Source organism: Passer montanus, unplaced genomic scaffold, assembly GCF_014805655.1.
Source record: "Passer montanus isolate IOZ18808 unplaced genomic scaffold, ASM1480565v1 scaffold234, whole genome shotgun sequence".
Lineage (NCBI taxonomy): Eukaryota > Metazoa > Chordata > Aves > Passeriformes > Passeridae > Passer > Passer montanus.
This window is the reverse complement of record NW_024366970.1, coordinates 29,277-46,736: the sequence shown is the minus strand read 5'-3', so window position 1 is coordinate 46,736 and position 17,460 is coordinate 29,277. Positions and strand designations below refer to the sequence as shown.

Here is a 17,460-nt window from a genome sequence, read left to right as displayed (position 1 = left end):
TCCTTATTAAAATTATCTTGAGTTTCATTTTCCAGGTCTGGAAAAAGGCAATATCAAGACTGCAAGTCCACAAGTACCTGATCACTGTAGTCTAGTGACTCCAATCTTGACACCCCCAATAACTCACTTGCATTGATGGCCATCAGGTACAGTATCACAATCTGTCTAGCAGGACTGGTTATTATCTGACTTAAGAAGTTACTCTCCATGCATTTCAGGAATCTCCTGTGGTACTAGATGCCAGAGTGGTTGAAGTGGCCCAGAAGGATGACACCCTGCAGGTATGATGCCTCCTGTAGCTGGAGCAAGAAGTCTCCATCAATAGGATTCCTGTGATGAGGTGAGCTGTAGTGGATACCAACCACGTTCCCTTTGTTGACTCAGTCTCTGATTTTTACCCATATGCTTTAGACCACATCATGGCTGTTCCCCAGAGAGAGCTCTTTACATTCCATCCATTTCTTGATATAGATGGTAATCCCTTTGCCCCTCTGTCCTGGGTTGACTATATGATGCTTTTATCCCAAATCGTCTTGTTCTGTTTATACTGAAAAATACGTTTTACACCTTTAAGACTCTCTTCCAGAGAGTGAAGAGGGGAGGGAAGAAGTGCGCAATTTGTTTTCAGACTGCACTCACTCCTCCATATTCCTGCTCCTGGAATGTGTTATCTGCGGATGGACAGACAGCAGGACAGAGCTTTTTTTTCCCCTTTTTTTGCTTTTAGTTAGTTTTAGCTAGCTGAGGCAAAGAAGTTCCTTGGACTGTGATTTTCTTTTTTTTCTTGGACCTGTTCAAGCCTGCTCTAGACTGAACACCCAGAAGAGCACCGGCCGCTCCACCTGTGGCCCCCTGGCTGGGCCTGGGCCGCGGCGTTTCCAGCGCCGGAGGGACTGATCAGAGACTGAGTGAGCCGAGCTGCAACCCGGGGAGGGGACTGTTCTGAGTTTGCCATTTTTTTTCTTGGGGCAGCAAGAAGTTTTATTGTTTAATATTGTTTGGGTTCTATTGTTTAATAAACAGGGTTTTTTCCCACTTTTTTTCTCCAAGGAGATATTTTCTCCCGAACCAGTTGGGGGGGGAGGGCCAATTGAATCTGCTTTTGTAGAGAAGCCCCTTTGGGGGTTATCTCCCAAACTTGCCCTAAACCAGGACACCGTCCTTCCTCTCCAGTCCCTTCTAAACATCCTGCAGCCATGCTCCAGTCACAGGATTCATCCCACCAAATTTCAGTAATGACAATGAGGTCATACTTTAGCAGCATGGTGGCTTCAAGCTCCCTGGTTTTTACTCATGCTGCATACATTGGTATAGCCACATGTTGGAGACTCATGGGCTGACTCCCAACACGTGGTGTTATGACTGAATTATTTTCACATTTGGAGCACTGCAGTATCACCTCTATGCTGTATGCCAAGTGGCCAGAAGCTGGCAGGAGCAAGACTTTACATTGCCCATAACCAAATCAAAAATACGGAAAGATTAGCTGCCAATGAGATTTAAAACCACAAAGCAGAACCAAAGCTGATAAGAAAAGCAAAACAAACTGTCCTTGTAAAGATGAACTTTGCAGCTGACATAAGAAAAGCAACCATTAAGGTAAGCAGGCGTGTTACAAACCTCAAGTTAAAAACTGGAAGTATTTTGAAAGGTAACAGAAATTAAGAGCGCATGCAAGCCTTGAGCTGGAAAACAGTCTGACCTTGAAGTAACTGAATCTGCCTTTCTGGTTCTTTGGTCTTATGGCCTTGGTAACAGACAATATGCCCCACTTCCTGGTACAGCATAGCTGTATAGAAATAGCAATGTCTGGTATGAGACAGCGGGTCTCTGCCTCACCTGCTGCCTGCTACCCTGATTTGTCATTAACATTGCTACTTCAAGACCCCAAGTGCTAGACAAAGCCAACTGGACTGCTCCAAGATTCCAGACCAACTTTACCTGTCAATGCAGACCCTGGACCAAGGGCAGGGAGGCTTCCCTAATAACTGTGTTTTTTACAGATCAGCATATTCATTCTGCCCTGGATGTCTCAGTCAGCTTGTGCTATGGTATCAGCTGTCACAAGATCCAGCATAGTCATTAATATCCCATAAGAACCACCACAGTCTTATGCATCTTAATGCAGATTTCCAGATCTCCAGACTCAAAATAACACTTAATCTCTCCTATTAAAACAAGTCTAGGAGAAATCATTACATCTTGGGCATGTGAAATTTTCAGCTGAAGCACTGCCACCCACTTGTGAACCCTTGAATCAGCCAGGCACTAGTCTGGCAACAAAAGCAGCATTTTCTCTTGTGTTGTCTAACATAAAGAGCTTGCACAAACTTCTAGGTGATATTTGCAGAACAGCACTCCAAGGTTTTTTTGTTTCTATGCTCTGTCTGGTAGGTGCCAGCTCAGCATTATCAAAATGCTTGCTTGGGTAGTGCTTGCAAGAACTAGCACGCAGAAGTTAAAGCAGCCTAAAAAGTTGTTATAGAGCCTCCTTTAGAGTTCATTATTTACCACTGTAAATTCTTATTGATACGGCACCACTGTTTATCACAGGGATCTAGCAGATTAAAATGCAGATTTAGGAGGAGAGTTACAGACTTCTACTGACATCTGTAGCCAACATCCATATCATACATCTCTGAGAAGTTCATATGAATATTCCTGGGCATCAATTCACAGCCTTGCAAAGCTGTTAAAATATATAATGATCATAGCTTTTGTAGTAGTGAACTTGCATATTTGAGCAAAGAAGATGATGTGTCAGATTGGTTGCATTAAGAGTGGACCAAGAAGCTAATCACTTCCATATCTCCAATTACATTTTTCCCTTGTAAAAAAGGGATAAACGACTACAATTCCACTGTATTTTCAAATGTAATTCAAACTTGGACCTCTGCTGTCTTTAATAGACAGACAAAATGTCAGTGAGAAGGGATTTTAAAATCTGCATTTTAAACACTGCAGTAGTATAACCAGTCAGGACACAAAATTACTTGTACACTGCTAACTCAGTGCATTACTGCAACAAATATATACTACAATCGCTTTCAGAAAAGAGATAGTAAAATAATTATGCAAAAAAAATCAAGACCATCAGAACACTTCTAAATTATTAAAAGATCATGCATCACATGTATTTGAGATGTAAAGAGAGGGCTGATTTTGTTTATTTTGTTTTGGTTTTTTTTTTTTTTTTTTTTTTTTTTTTTTTTTTTTTGCTTTACATCTGGGTTGCAATGGATTATTACTGCAGGAAAGGTAAACGTGAAACCATTGAAATAACCACATTCCTTCTTTTATGTCTTTTATGTTTAAATGTGTTTCCAGCTCATATCTAGATGTTGACAAAATCAAATATTGGTCTCTTCTTAATTTTCCAAGCTACAGAAGATAATTGCACAGTAGAAAACAAGACCTAATACAAGATGTAGCAACTGGAATTTCATGCTGCTTATATGTAGTCATTTAAAAGATAGAAATTCACAAGGAAATGTGACTCATTTTAACTTTGGAGAGACATTTTCTTAACTGTGTGTCTCAGTTTAGAGACAAATTTTAGGACAGAATGCACTGGAATGAGCATTTCCTCTAAATAGAAGGGCTTTGATAATTCCATTTGACAATGAGGGAAATTAATACCAATGAGTTAAAATTAAAAAAACCCAACCTGTTATAGATAAGTAATGTAATAGTTGACTCTCACAATTAAGAGATAGGTATTATGTGTATGTTAAGATGTGCAGTGATGTTATTGTAATATGACCCCCATGGTCCTCTTTCCCCTCCCCGTATAATAGCCTTAGTGATCAGGGCAGGTGGGAGGGCAGGCTTGTTACTAAGAAGCATGGCATAGGAACACCTGACCTCCAATCAAGTTGCAAGAGAACAATCTCCACCACCAATGGACGGCAACGAAGAGTTAAGTGACAGGGTTTAGGAGGGACTAGAGTTACCTGATGCAACACCAAAGGTATAAAAGGGTGAGCAGCCATTTTTGTGAATGAACCACGTGGCTGGTAGTCATGGGGATGGCTCCCAGGACTGTAATTTTTCCATATTCCGTCCTTTGTTGTAATTTTTTGTTAAGGTTTAATTAACCTTTAAAATTTTAAAAGTGAGCAGTTGTTTCTCACAAAAATCAAGCTGTTTATTAACAAAAAAAAAAAAAAAAAGTGCCCACAAAGCACAGAAGAGGATTGAATAAATGCCAGATATTGAAATTTCAAAACTTTAACCCAACCTCATCCCCCAGACCACGTGGCCAGGAGGCAAAGATGGCAGCTGCCCCATTTGTCTTAGGGAAGGGGAGGAACAGGAGTTCGTGCAGCCCCTCAGACAGGATAGATGGGAACCTTTTTGGCGTTAGTCTCCTCCTCAAAGCTAGTGAAAGTGGTGGGTTTTCATGTTCTTTCTCACAATGGTTCAGCTTCTCTGAGGTCTCAGATTCATGACAGCCCCCCCGGTTCCCTGGACAGACAAAAAAAAAAAAAAAAACCAAGAGGATTCCTGATATAGCCTCTACAGCCTCCAGGCTAGGGGAAAGAAAAAAAGGAAAGCTTCTTGCTTCAAGCTATCAAGAAAAACTAATCCAACAAAAGGAACAATGTAATATCCTGGGCAACTTGAGCATGCTGGAGAGGGATGGTTTTGTTATGGATCTGGTGGTCATTTGTGCTGGTAGGTTATGATTGTTAGAATAATATAATATAAAGCCTTAAAATCACACAAGCAAGGGAGAAGCGGATTGCTTCACAGGGTGACTGTCCTAGGGTGAGGTTATGATGCTTGTATCCCTTTTTTGGTTTTTTTTTTTTTTTTTTTTTTTTTTTTTGCTTTACATCTGGGTTGCAATGGATTATTACTGCAGGAAAGGTAAACGTGAAACCATTGAAATAACCACATTCCTTCTTTTATGTCTTTTATGTTTAAATGTGTTTCCAGCTCATATCTAGATGTTGACAAAATCAAATATTGGTCTCTTCTTAATTTTCCAAGCTACAGAAGATAATTGCACAGTAGAAAACAAGACCTAATACAAGATGTAGCAACTGGAATTTCATGCTGCTTATATGTAGTCATTTAAAAGATAGAAATTCACAAGGAAATGTGACTCATTTTAACTTTGGAGAGACATTTTCTTAACTGTGTGTCTCAGTTTAGAGACAAATTTTAGGACAGAATGCACTGGAATGAGCATTTCCTCTAAATAGAAGGGCTTTGATAATTCCATTTGACAATGAGGGAAATTAATACCAATGAGTTAAAATTAAAAAAACCCAACCTGTTATAGATAAGTAATGTAATAGTTGACTCTCACAATTAAGAGATAGGTATTATGTGTATGTTAAGATGTGCAGTGATGTTATTGTAATATGACCCCCATGGTCCTCTTTCCCCTCCCCGTATAATAGCCTTAGTGATCAGGGCAGGTGGGAGGGCAGGCTTGTTACTAAGAAGCATGGCATAGGAACACCTGACCTCCAATCAAGTTGCAAGAGAACAATCTCCACCACCAATGGACGGCAACGAAGAGTTAAGTGACAGGGTTTAGGAGGGACTAGAGTTACCTGATGCAACACCAAAGGTATAAAAGGGTGAGCAGCCATTTTTGTGAATGAACCACGTGGCTGGTAGTCATGGGGATGGCTCCCAGGACTGTAATTTTTCCATATTCCGTCCTTTGTTGTAATTTTTTGTTAAGGTTTAATTAACCTTTAAAATTTTAAAAGTGAGCAGTTGTTTCTCACAAAAATCAAGCTGTTTATTAACAAAAAAAAAAAAAAAAAAGTGCCCACAAAGCACAGAAGAGGATTGAATAAATGCCAGATATTGAAATTTCAAAACCTTAACCCCACCTCATCCCCCAGACCACGTGGCCAGGAGGCAAAGATGGCAGCTGCCCCATTTGTCTTAGGGAAGGGGAGGAACAGGAGTTCGTGCAGCCCCTCAGACAGGATAGATGGGAACCTTTTTGGCGTTAGTCTCCTCCTCAAAGCTAGTGAAAGTGGTGGGTTTTCATGTTCTTTCTCACAATGGTTCAGCTTCTCTGAGGTCTCAGATTCATGACAGCCCCCCCGGTTCCCTGGACAGACAAAAAAAAAAAAAAAAGCCAAGAGGATTCCTGATATAGCCTCTACAGCCTCCAGGCTAGGGGAAAGAAAAAAAGGAAAGCTTCTTGCTTCAAGCTATCAAGAAAAACTAATCCAACAAAAGGAACAATGTAATATCCTGGGCAACTTGAGCATGCTGGAGAGGGATGGTTTTGTTATGGATCTGGTGGTCATTTGTGCTGGTAGGTTATGATTGTTAGAATAATATAATATAAAGCCTTAAAATCACACAAGCAAGGGAGAAGCGGATTGCTTCACAGGGTGACTGTCCTAGGGTGAGGTTATGATGCTTGTATCCCCAGTCGTGTGTTCTGTTAATGCTGGATATTATGTTCTGTGCCTTCAAGACTGGCTCTGAAGAGCAAGGTTAGTTTTGGTTTGTTATCAGCCTGCTCCCCCACGGCTGGCGGGACAGAGAGATGGGGCAGCACATAGTGCGGCTTTTGCTTTTTACTTTGTTTTTTGCTGCTTGCTTTGCTCTTGCTTCTGCTGTGCTCCTGCTTTGCTTTTGCTTTTTGCTTCTGTTAGTTAATTTAGCTAAGTGGTCCACATTTTTCCCTGGACTGTTTTTTTTCTTTCCCATTTTGGAACCATTCAAACCTGCACTGGACTGGGACCTGGGAAACACTGAGAGTTTTCATCTTGTGGCTGCAGCAGCTATGCCCAGCGCTGGAGGGAGTGACAACAGAGCGATGACTCCCAGGAAAGACTTTCTGAATTTGTCATCCTTTTCAGATCGGTGTTGCCATCTGGTATTGTTCATTTTGTGTGCTGGTGGTGTTTTGCCTGTTAAATAAACAGGTTCTTTCCGCTTCTCTCCGAGGAATCCTTCCTGAACCTGTGCAGGGAAGGGGCCGTGTGGGTTTGCTTTCTGGGGAGGTCCCCTTTGGGGGTTTTCTCCCAGATTTGCCCTAATCCAGGACAGTGAGGAAAACCACAGCTGGCAGCCGAGGACTGTCATTAACATACAAAGTGAACCTAGCCTGCACAGGAGATGGGCATTCTCACTGGTATGAACGAGAGAACGCCCAGCGATGATGGCCCATGAAGATGTTCATCTCAGATGGACAGAACCATCAAGGACATACATCTGAATGCAGCATTCCGGGAACCGAGGAGCAGATACACATCAGTTCCCCGACAAGGCTTTGTCCAGCGCAGGACAGAGAATAGACACAGCATGAATATGAAAAATTCCAAGGAAGGACAAAGGGACTCTGCCGCAGGCAAGAAAAAGAGTATAAAACGCGGACTCTGCCAAGCGGCATTGGTGAACAGGGGGGATTCACTGCGATAGAGGCCAGATCTGAGTTCGCCCAGCTCTAATCCTGGGGTCGGTGCTGCATTTGATTGTTGGTGGTTGGGACTGTATATTGGTCAAGAATAAATTTTATGTTTTTATTTTTATTAAAATTGGCTGGATCAATTTTTACCTATAACAGTTTGAACAAATGCCCTGCAGGAGCCCAAGGCTCCCCACCCCCTGGGTCCATCTTAAAGCTATAGCAGGTATTTCTGGGCATAAAGCAGATGATTTAGGAATAAAATATCATCATAAAATCTCCCCAAGACACTGTGCATGAAAGGATTTATATACTGCTTTAACAGCAGTGAATCAGATGCAGTAACATGTTAAAAATGACCGTATGATAGTGGCTTTCACATTTATGTATTAGTTTTTGCATGTTGTTGTTGATCATAAGTATTTAGATATGGTACAAATTATAACTCCTTTTAGCTGCTTGTTAATAAAACATAACCTATCAGTTTAAGTATGCAATCACTTATAGAAATATTAGAGTAATGAATATGATATCTTTGTATCGCCTATAGAAATAGTGGTGTGATGAACATGTTGTACTATAGACCTTAGCAAAATGTAAGATGTTTGTGAAAAATGCATATTATATGATTTGCTTTTCGCAAATATTAAAATGAATATTATATGTGTTATGTTAGAGAACTATGCTATATTAATCCTTTTAAGTATTTTTAGGCTGCAACATAATATTAAAGTAGAAACTATGTGATGTAAGATACTTTTCTAACTAGTTCAAGGAATGGATAAGATAATCAAGAAATTCTTCACACAGAGACAGCAGCAACAAGACACTAAAATCCCAAAGAGAAGAATTATTGCCTCTTTATTGGGAAGAACCAGGTTCCTTCTACCTCCTTTGAGACTCCACGAAGCCAAACCATGATTTATAAGATGAAGGGAGGGAAGTTGACAATAAACAGAAAAATCCCTAGTTTGAAAAGAATGTTTGCATAATGTATAAGATATATGAATATGCAACAGGTTATTGCTTTTAAGGGTTAACCCTTAGTTACTGGACATGCTTTTTTGAGAAAAGCATCCAAAATATTCGTAATTCTTTGCTTTTTGATTGTCCTTTGTTGTTCTAATTCTGATTGTCCAAATTCTTATTTTACATAAATGGGCAGGAGATCTTTCTCCTTTTTAATGCCTTTATTAAGAAGAATCAGCTCAGGTGGGGAGAAATCGACAGGTTGCGCCCACACCGCCATTGCTCCCAGGCGTGGCACAAAGAAGGAGGATGATGCAGCTTTGTCCACTGGTCTGCAGACAGAGCTGGGGACTCTCTCCTCACGGGAGAGTCGTAGAGTCCTAGCTTGTTTGTTCAAAAACCCGGGGGGGTCTCTTTAATTGGTATCTTTTCAGGTTAGGGTGAGAAACAAAAAGGTCCAAGCAGGTATGGGACTATGCTCCCATCCTTAGACGTCACTTAAGTCACTTGTTGGCTCGTGATTTTAGGGGTTTTTCTTGTAAAAACTGTAAAACTGTAAAAACCCAGGGTGCAATGCATTTCTCATTTGCATGTTGGCTCTGGTGTCACTGCCCATTCTTTTTACCCTGGAGGGTTTCTCTTGGTGTCTTCTTGGCAAGCGGCCAGCATCAGGGAAACAATAGTTAAGCATCGGCCATTAACGGGTAATTAAAAACTTTTTCTTTGGCAGCGAAACCAAAGGAGTCTGACCGGTCTGACTTGTTTTTTTTAACTCTGAAACTTAAAAAAATTACAACTTTCTATTCATAACATTATTGCTTTGATTTGTAATACTATTTTTATAATAATTTTATTACTGTTAAACTTCTAAAATTTTAAAACAAGTGATTGGCGTTTTTCACAATTTGGTTCTGAAACCTGGGAATTAACACCTCACTGCAGGGACCTCAGAGGATTCCGAGTGAGGAAGGCACACCTGTTGTGGTGTGATGTCATGGCTTGCCTCAGTTCCCCTGGTTTCTCCCTGAATTTCCTTCCCCAGGTGGGGTGTCAATCACCTCTCCTTTCCCCACCCTTGACCTCTGCTGGGCATTGTCCATCAACCCAGAAATTCCAAGGGGAGCATCAAGTGATTGGCAGGTTCAAAGGATGCTCTCCACCCGCTGGGGGGGCATTGGCTCACCCAGGTGTCCTTCTCACCTGAGACCCCCCTTTCCCTGTACCTGGTTGGCGGTCCCTGTGTTCCCTCCCCTGCCCCTCTCCCCAGATAAAAGGGCAAGTAGACCATGCGGTCGGGGTTCTGTTGGAGTTGTTGAAGGATTCAGAGGCAGCCCGAAACAAAAACTCTGGATTAAAAACTCTCCATCAGGACCCACTCCTTCTTCACCTCACTTTAAAGGTTTCTCCAGCTCAGGAAGGCCTGAGGAGTGATCCTGCATCAACAGCAAGTTCCAGTCCGCTAGCACTGGAACTAGGGACGGCCCAGACTTGTCTCCATGTGCCCAGCTGTGACCACAGGTATTGAATAGCGTCTCTGGGGAGAAAGCCTCACAGGTGCGGCTATTTGGTTCAGCAGCTGGGACCAGGCAGAGCAAGGCACGGGACGTTCAGTAATATTGGTAAACTCCAATACACACCCTGCCAAGTTTGGCAGCCTTACTCTGTTTCTTCTGGTGTGATCGAGCAGATGCAGGTTCCAAACAGTGGACAAAAAGAGACAATAAATCAAAGAAAAGGGAAAAGGCTCCCTAAAACCACAGTAATTGGCCCCCTAAGACAAGTAGCGTGCATGAAGACCTGGAAAGGAAAAAAGGATTCTTAAATACTTTTGGGGGGGGTTAAATGTGTGTGTGAATGAGAGGCGGCTGGTTATACCAGACCTGCTACCTAAGTAAGGTAGTCCCATGCTGTGTTTCCATCTTTTCATGAGAAAAACAGCCAGTAAAGAGACAAAGCAAGAGATAGAAGGAGTGAGAGAATTCCATGGAATAACTGGGTGCCAAGGAGGGGTTGGACCCCTCGGAGGGAACAGAGGAGTTTTCTAGCATAATCCCCTGGGAAAGCAGGACAAAAGGGAGGGACCCCTAAAAATTCTTTGGGTTGAGGGATGAGAATGCCCAAGACCATCCAGGATTAAACCTGCTAGGTTGAGGGATTAACATTCCCAAGAACATCCAGTCTTAAGTAAAATTCTGCTGGATTGAGGATATGCCCAAGAGCATCTGGGTTTGGACAACACAGCTGGATTGAGGGATACCCAAAAACATCCAGGCTGGCCAGTAACATCTGAAATTGTAACAGGTGATTTGAAAGAAAAAGGTACCTTATAGTTGTCTTGTTGTGTGTGAGAGTGAGTCACACACAGAATCAGCCTCAGCTTCCAAGGTGGGGGGGTGGGGGAGGGGCTGTGGAAAAAGGTGTATATGACCCACAAACAGGCCATTGTTCCCTGGGCAGGTGGGGGCTGTGGCCGAAGGTGTAAGTGATCTGCAAACAAGCCATTGTTCCCCAGGGCCGGTTGGGGGCCATGGTGGAAGAGTGTGAATGACACACAAATCAGCCTCACAGGTGAACAGGCACCAGAGGGGACCAGATTCAGGGCCCTTCCCAGAGGCCAACCCCAAGGTGAGGGAGGGCCACACAGACCAGCAATTGTCTGGCAACAGGGATCCGCTTCATGTCCTGAGGATGTGAAAGAATCTGTGAAAGGAATGAGAAATAAAAGTGAGTAAATGTAGAGGAATGAAAGTATACATAACTTTAGCTTCACATTATCTCCTTGGAGGGAGGTGTATTGTATTGAATAATATTGTGAAAAAAGAGGCTTGTGTGTGTGTAGTTGGAAGAAAGTAGTATTCAGAGAAAGTGAGAAACAGAGGCAGGGAACGAATAGATAAGATCTTGAAAACTGGGACAGAAAACCAGTATGCTGGGTACAGGGAGAAAAAAAAAGGAGAAAAGACGGGGTATGCAGTAGTTGATGGGAAAAGCATGCAAACTATTGAAAAAGGGAAATTAGCCTTAAACTGGTAAGCTCAAACTTGTGATGTAAGATACTTTTTGTAACTAGCTCAATGAATGTATAATCAAGAAATCATTCACATAGAGATAGCAACAACAAGACACAAAAATTCCAAGAGAAGAATTATTGCCTCCTTATTGGGAAAATCCAGACTTCTCCCAGACTTTGAGGAGCCAAGAAATTGATTTATAAGATGGCGTGGGTGGGAGTGAGCAGAAATTAGGCAGAAAACACCCTTTGTTTGAAAGGAATGTTTGAATAATGTATGAGAGATATGAATATGCAACAGGCTGTTGCTTTTAAGGGTTAATCCTTTGTTAGCAAAGCATGCTTTTGTGGCAGAGTGCAAAAAGTAGCCAGACATATGTAATTCTTTGCTTTGTATTGTCTTTTATTGTCCTAACTTTGACTGTCCAAATTCTTATTGCCTGAATTTTTATTACTATTAAACTTCTAAAATTTTAACACAAGTGAATGGCGTTTTTCACAGTGCTGAATGAATACATACCTACTTTACAATTTCTACAAGTTGTGTCTTCCCATTAATAACTTCTCCCAGCTATGTTCGGGAATCCAGCTACCACTGCCCAGCCCTGCCACTGCTCTGTTTTTCACTACACTGTAACCCTGTACCTCCTGCCTGCCAGGACACCCCATCTCCTGCTACAGCTGAGGAGTTTCTGCTACATTTCATTTGCTACCCCAGGTGTGCCTGCCTCTGCCATTCCAGCTGCTGCTCCAAGGTTCCTGCTACAACCCATTTTGCCATCTGGAGGGGCACCGGGATTGGCTGCCCCTTTGAGTTTATAAGGAAGGGCCTTTTCTGTCTCTTCTGCCCATACACTGACCATTATCCATGTGGAGAGAGGCAGCTGGGCTCGTGCTGCATCACCCCTGCAGCCACGAGGGAATCATCGCACCTGACCTGCCAAGCTGAGAGCCAATAGTGCCCCTGCTGGCTGTGACCATAACTACATCAAAGGTTGTCAGAGACTGAAATATTATTGTTTATGAGTTAAACATTTTCATGAAGGAATTTTAAAACTGTATTACTAAAGCTGCAAAGAATACCACCAGACCCTGAGGCCCTGGACTGTTTGGTGATGAAGATAAGATAAAGTAACAACTCGGGATTGGGAACATTCACAAAGCACAAGCTTTGCACCTTCTGGGAGGAGACAGCAGCCCCAGGGCTATCAGCTGCCAGGCTTTGAAGAGACCCTTGCACCAAAGGGTGAGGGGAGAGCAGCTTTGGGTATGTGTTGGAAAGGCCTCTGGTTAGAGGCAGTGAACTCCCATCTCTAATGTGCAGAGGAGCTCAGCTATGGGGCCCTTCACCTGGAGAAGCTTATCTACAGCAGAAGGGGGTGTCATGGCCCACCAAAGGCCCCCCTCATGGAGTCCCCAGACCCTGCACCAGAGCACTGCAGCATGATGTAACAAACCCTCAGTGTTGCAAGGGACAGTGTCAAACTTGGCGCTCCAAACTAGCTCAAACTATTAATCTATACTCTTCAGTGTGTGGCAGCATGTGGCGCAGTGTGGTGTGGCACAGTGTGGCCACAGCGGGGGACCCTCACCACCAAGATGACCAGATGGAGGTGTGAAAAACAAGGTTCACTCTCCTAGTAGAATTTAAAAGTTTAATGAAGGACAAGAGGAGACAAAGACAATAAAGCAAAGATATACAGTTGGGTGCTTCTTGGTAGTCAGCCAAGAGCACACCTATTTTGGAATTACCCTTTATACACAATTTCTATTGCATCAGCCTGTTGCATATTCATAAACAAGTATGTATATTTAAACTTTCCCCCAAACTAGTTTACATGTTCCAAGAACTGTTTAGCGTGGCCCCTCCTCGGGTCTGCCTTTCTAGAGCATGTGCATTTCTTGGTTGTGGTTTTAGTCCATTCTTATCATCACCTCTAGTTTTTGGGCTTTGGTCCATACTGTCTTCAGACAGTGAGTGCTGATAGTTGGCATATCAGTAGCAGGGGTTCTTATCATATGTTCACTGGATATAATCCCAACCAAGCAGGCATTTTAACACAAGCATACTTATATAAACTATTTCACTACTATATCTAACAGAAATAAAACCTGTATGTTTTATAGCAAAGTTACTTTAACATTATACATATAGCATCCATTTTAATATTTGCAAAAAGCCAACAATATAATATATATCTATAACAGAGGGGAGTAATGAGACATTTTTGGGACCCTTGGAAGGGTGACATGCTTCTATCTAACCCCTGTCGCTCTCCGTGTTCCCCCGGTCCTTATGCACACTGCTTTCTCTATCTTTCTGTCTTTTTATTTTTGCCTCTTTAACTATTAAATAAAATATTATTTTTTTTTTGGCACCAACATCTAACCTCATTTGGCTTTAATCTCATTTTTGGGTATATTTCGAACCTTCCAAGGTCTTTCTGATTTATACACTGAGCTTTAGTTTTTCTTTGCTTTTCTGAGTCTAAACCAAAGATCACACCAAAGAGGAAAGTGCCTGACAGCTGAGAGAAGATTGTTATTTGGGTTTCTGTTTTTGTTAGTTGTTGCTGCCATTGTTGTTGTTTGTTTGCCTTGTTATTACATATTAGTAAAGAATTATTGTTCCTTTTTCCATATCTTTGCCTGAAAGCCCCTTAATTTCTAAGTTATAATAATTTGGATGGAAGGGGATCATATCAAGGGACTTTCCCGCCTTCCTTGGCTGACACTTTTTTACAAACCAAGACAACTCTCTTATCTTCCACTCCTCTGCAAAGCTATTAAACATACACAGGGTTTTGATTCTTCGGAAAACTAGGCATTTGCTATTTATTTTGTAACAACAATTTGTTTGGATTTCCATTGATAAAGTCCCCCCAAATGCCACCTTATACAGTAATATCTATATTGATATAATACAAAGATTCTGTGACGTTTATAAAGCCTTTTAAACCGTATTAGCAAAACTGTTTTGTTAAATTACATTTTCCAACTCATCACTCCTTATTATGGTATACAATTTAAAATGCCATGACACTATTTTGCTTCATTAAATATTTTAAATTATCTTGACAATGGCAGTGTAAGGAATGCTGCTACCCATATATTTTTATCCAAAGTAAAAGCTGACAAATACTTAGATCTCTTGAAATTATAGATTTTAAATATCAGTGATACAAAGTTTTAAAGTCATTAAATACCATAGGCCATCATAAAAGGCGGATCCAAGTTCTGAAATCCTTGTCCTGAATCATTTAAATGTGAATATCAAAGAATGGAAATCCACTATGAAATTACAGGGCTATTTATATAGACTGACATAAACTCATTTTATGGTATTATGCTTTTAAACGTCAATCGGAATGAACAGATACATTAAATTACTACCTAATGTAATGAATCAAAGTACCTTCAAAATAATAATTGTATGAAGAATAAGTTTCACAGACTCAGATATAATCAAAATCACTGTAGTCAGAGAAATTTATCCAAATCAAGGAACATTATTTTAAACACAAGTATGTTTAATACAAAAGAAAAATAGAGCAAAAATTTTCAACAACCAAAAAATAAGCTGAAAAAACATTTTGAAAATCAATTCTGCCACTCACTTTGCTTTTTCTGGGCACAGAAATTTTCACCAATTTCACACCAATTTTCAAATTTCAGTCAAAAATCCATTGTATGCCTTATGACTTCTCTAGTTTACCTCACTTTGAGAGACAATTTTTCAGAAAACATATTTCCAAGAGATGTATGGCAACTGTGTGATAGCATTAAATAAAAAAGGGGATGGCAGAACAATATATATATCACACTTCAAAAACATAGATATATCACTGTACAACAGCAGAAATCACTTTTTTGCAAGACCCTGGCCAGAGTTCTTCCCCTTCATACATTAATTCTAGACAGTTCTCAAGACATCACATCAATAGAAAAAGATGTAACTCACCCTTGCCTTGATGAAGCACATCGTCTGACCTAAAGTGCAATGATTCATCATTAAATCACTTTCAAATGAAACAATACCAACCTTCAAAGACATCATCATATAATGAGCTGTCTTTGTTGATTTTTTGACTAGCTACAGACTTTCTGCCTAGTAAACAATCTTTTGGGGAGGCTAATGAAGTGTAAGAAATTAAAGGCCAATCCAGTCAATATTTTTATGGATTTATTTTTTACAGTCTTTTAAAGTATGAAGATATGCAGCATTACAGACTCTTTCGGTATCAATTTCTGTCACCAAATCCACACCACAGATTTAATCTTAAAGAGATATCCTCTCAAAGATAAATGAAGTCAATTCATATCAGTCAGACCTGAAAGATGTTTTCACCAATGCTTCAGGGCTGTCCACTGGCAGTAGTTCATCTGCTAAAATTTCTTCAGGATGTCTAGGGTCATTGATAATGGTCAACTTTGGCCTTTCCTTGAAAGGAGGTTGCCCGTCAGCCCACCAATAATGGTGCTCCACAAGCAGTTCTGTGATTTAGACCCTGAACAAACAGAATGAGAAGGAAAATAAATTCATAGGCTTATTGCCCAGCATTTCAGAATTCTGAAAAACAAAGGTGGTCTGCTATCATTTTACCTTTGCATGACCACAGTTTGGGAATAAGCCTGAAAACCTAAATAAATAAATAAATAAAATAAAAATTCAAAGCATAAACATTAGGGTCATCCCAAATGCAAAACTGTAATGCTTCCTATCAAAATATTCTGTTACAGAACATGAGGCATTCACACCTGTCTTGGGTTTAAAGATATAGTTGGGGGTGTTTATTCTATTTCCCATCTGTTAATGGTGGGACAGTTATCTTCTGTTAAGTGGGCAGTTTACTTTATCTCTTCCACACACAATCCTCCCTCTGGGAACATATCTTCTGTTAATGGGCTGTTGAGTATCACTGTGTGAACTGATAAATTTACATCATCCAATTGTGAAATGCTCTGCCCAGGGCGAGAAGCCAAGTATTCCTACCTGGATATAATCTGGTATTTGGAACACCACAGGCAGCCTTTTCCCACTGGATTCCCAGAGGGACATCAGGCCCAACTACAGCACCACTGGATCTCCAGGGAAAACTACACCCTTCTACAGGAACATTGCTTTCAACAGAATCACATCTGTCACTCCAGGAGGACTGCAGCCACCATTTATTTAATCAGACTGCTACCAACACCCTGACCCACTGGGTGTCAGGTCATATTCTCACTCTGTCAGTGTTGTTTTGTATTACTGCATTTAAAAAAAAAAAATCTTCCCTAATAAAGAGCTGTTATTCCTACTCCCATGAGAGCCCCTTAATTTCAAAATTATAGTAATTCATAGGGAGAAGATTTACATTTTCCATTTCAGGGGAGGCTCCTGCCTTCCTTAGCAGACACCTGTCTATTCAAACTAAGTCAACACCTCAAAAAAAACATCCTCTCCACATCACACTTAGGTTGTTAACTTAGTATGTTTTGATGTGGGTCTTTAGCCAAATTGGTTAAAAAACAAAGTACCAAATCAATATAATACTCATCACTGACATTCTTCAGACTAGTTAGTAGTGGTTACATTATAGATAAAAGAGATAACTGCCAGATTAGTACCAGAAAATATATTTCTTTTCTCTCAAAACTTCAGCTTTTCACAGTAGATATTCAAATGCCAAAATATTTCTATGGATTTAAAAAAAAAATATTTAGAAGTGCCATTAAATTGCTCTTGCATGTCATTCAGAGAATCCATCCTTATCTGTAAGTCTAGATCTACTGACAAAGTACAAATTCCATCCTTCAGTCAGATGTCCACTCTGCTGCAGGAGAAGGGAATACGTGACTTAAATTTTTTTAAGTGTCTGTTTCACATTTTTAAATATTTCCAAAGAGATTCTAAATAACCAGGCACTTCTGAAAATCACAGCAATACTTCCATACTGTCATATTCTAATTTTCAAGTATTACAGAATGATACATGACTGAACTAGCAAACCAAATAACAGCTAGGTACTGAAATGCTGATTATTATTTCAGACTTCCCACAACAAAGGCGCAGCAAGCATTAATCTTACCACATTCCAAAGTAGTA

General features: G+C 40.7%; 1 protein-coding gene across 1 annotated transcript in view; it reads right to left on the bottom strand.

The window, feature by feature from the left end:
* Positions 1-17,460, bottom strand: part of PDE1C (phosphodiesterase 1C) — a 243,028-nt gene that overhangs the window by 199,873 nt on the left and 25,695 nt on the right. The window contains 2 exon segments of the mRNA XM_039710859.1: positions 15,704-15,819; positions 15,822-15,880. Coding sequence (XP_039566793.1) covers positions 15,704-15,819; positions 15,822-15,880 — 175 coding nt within the window.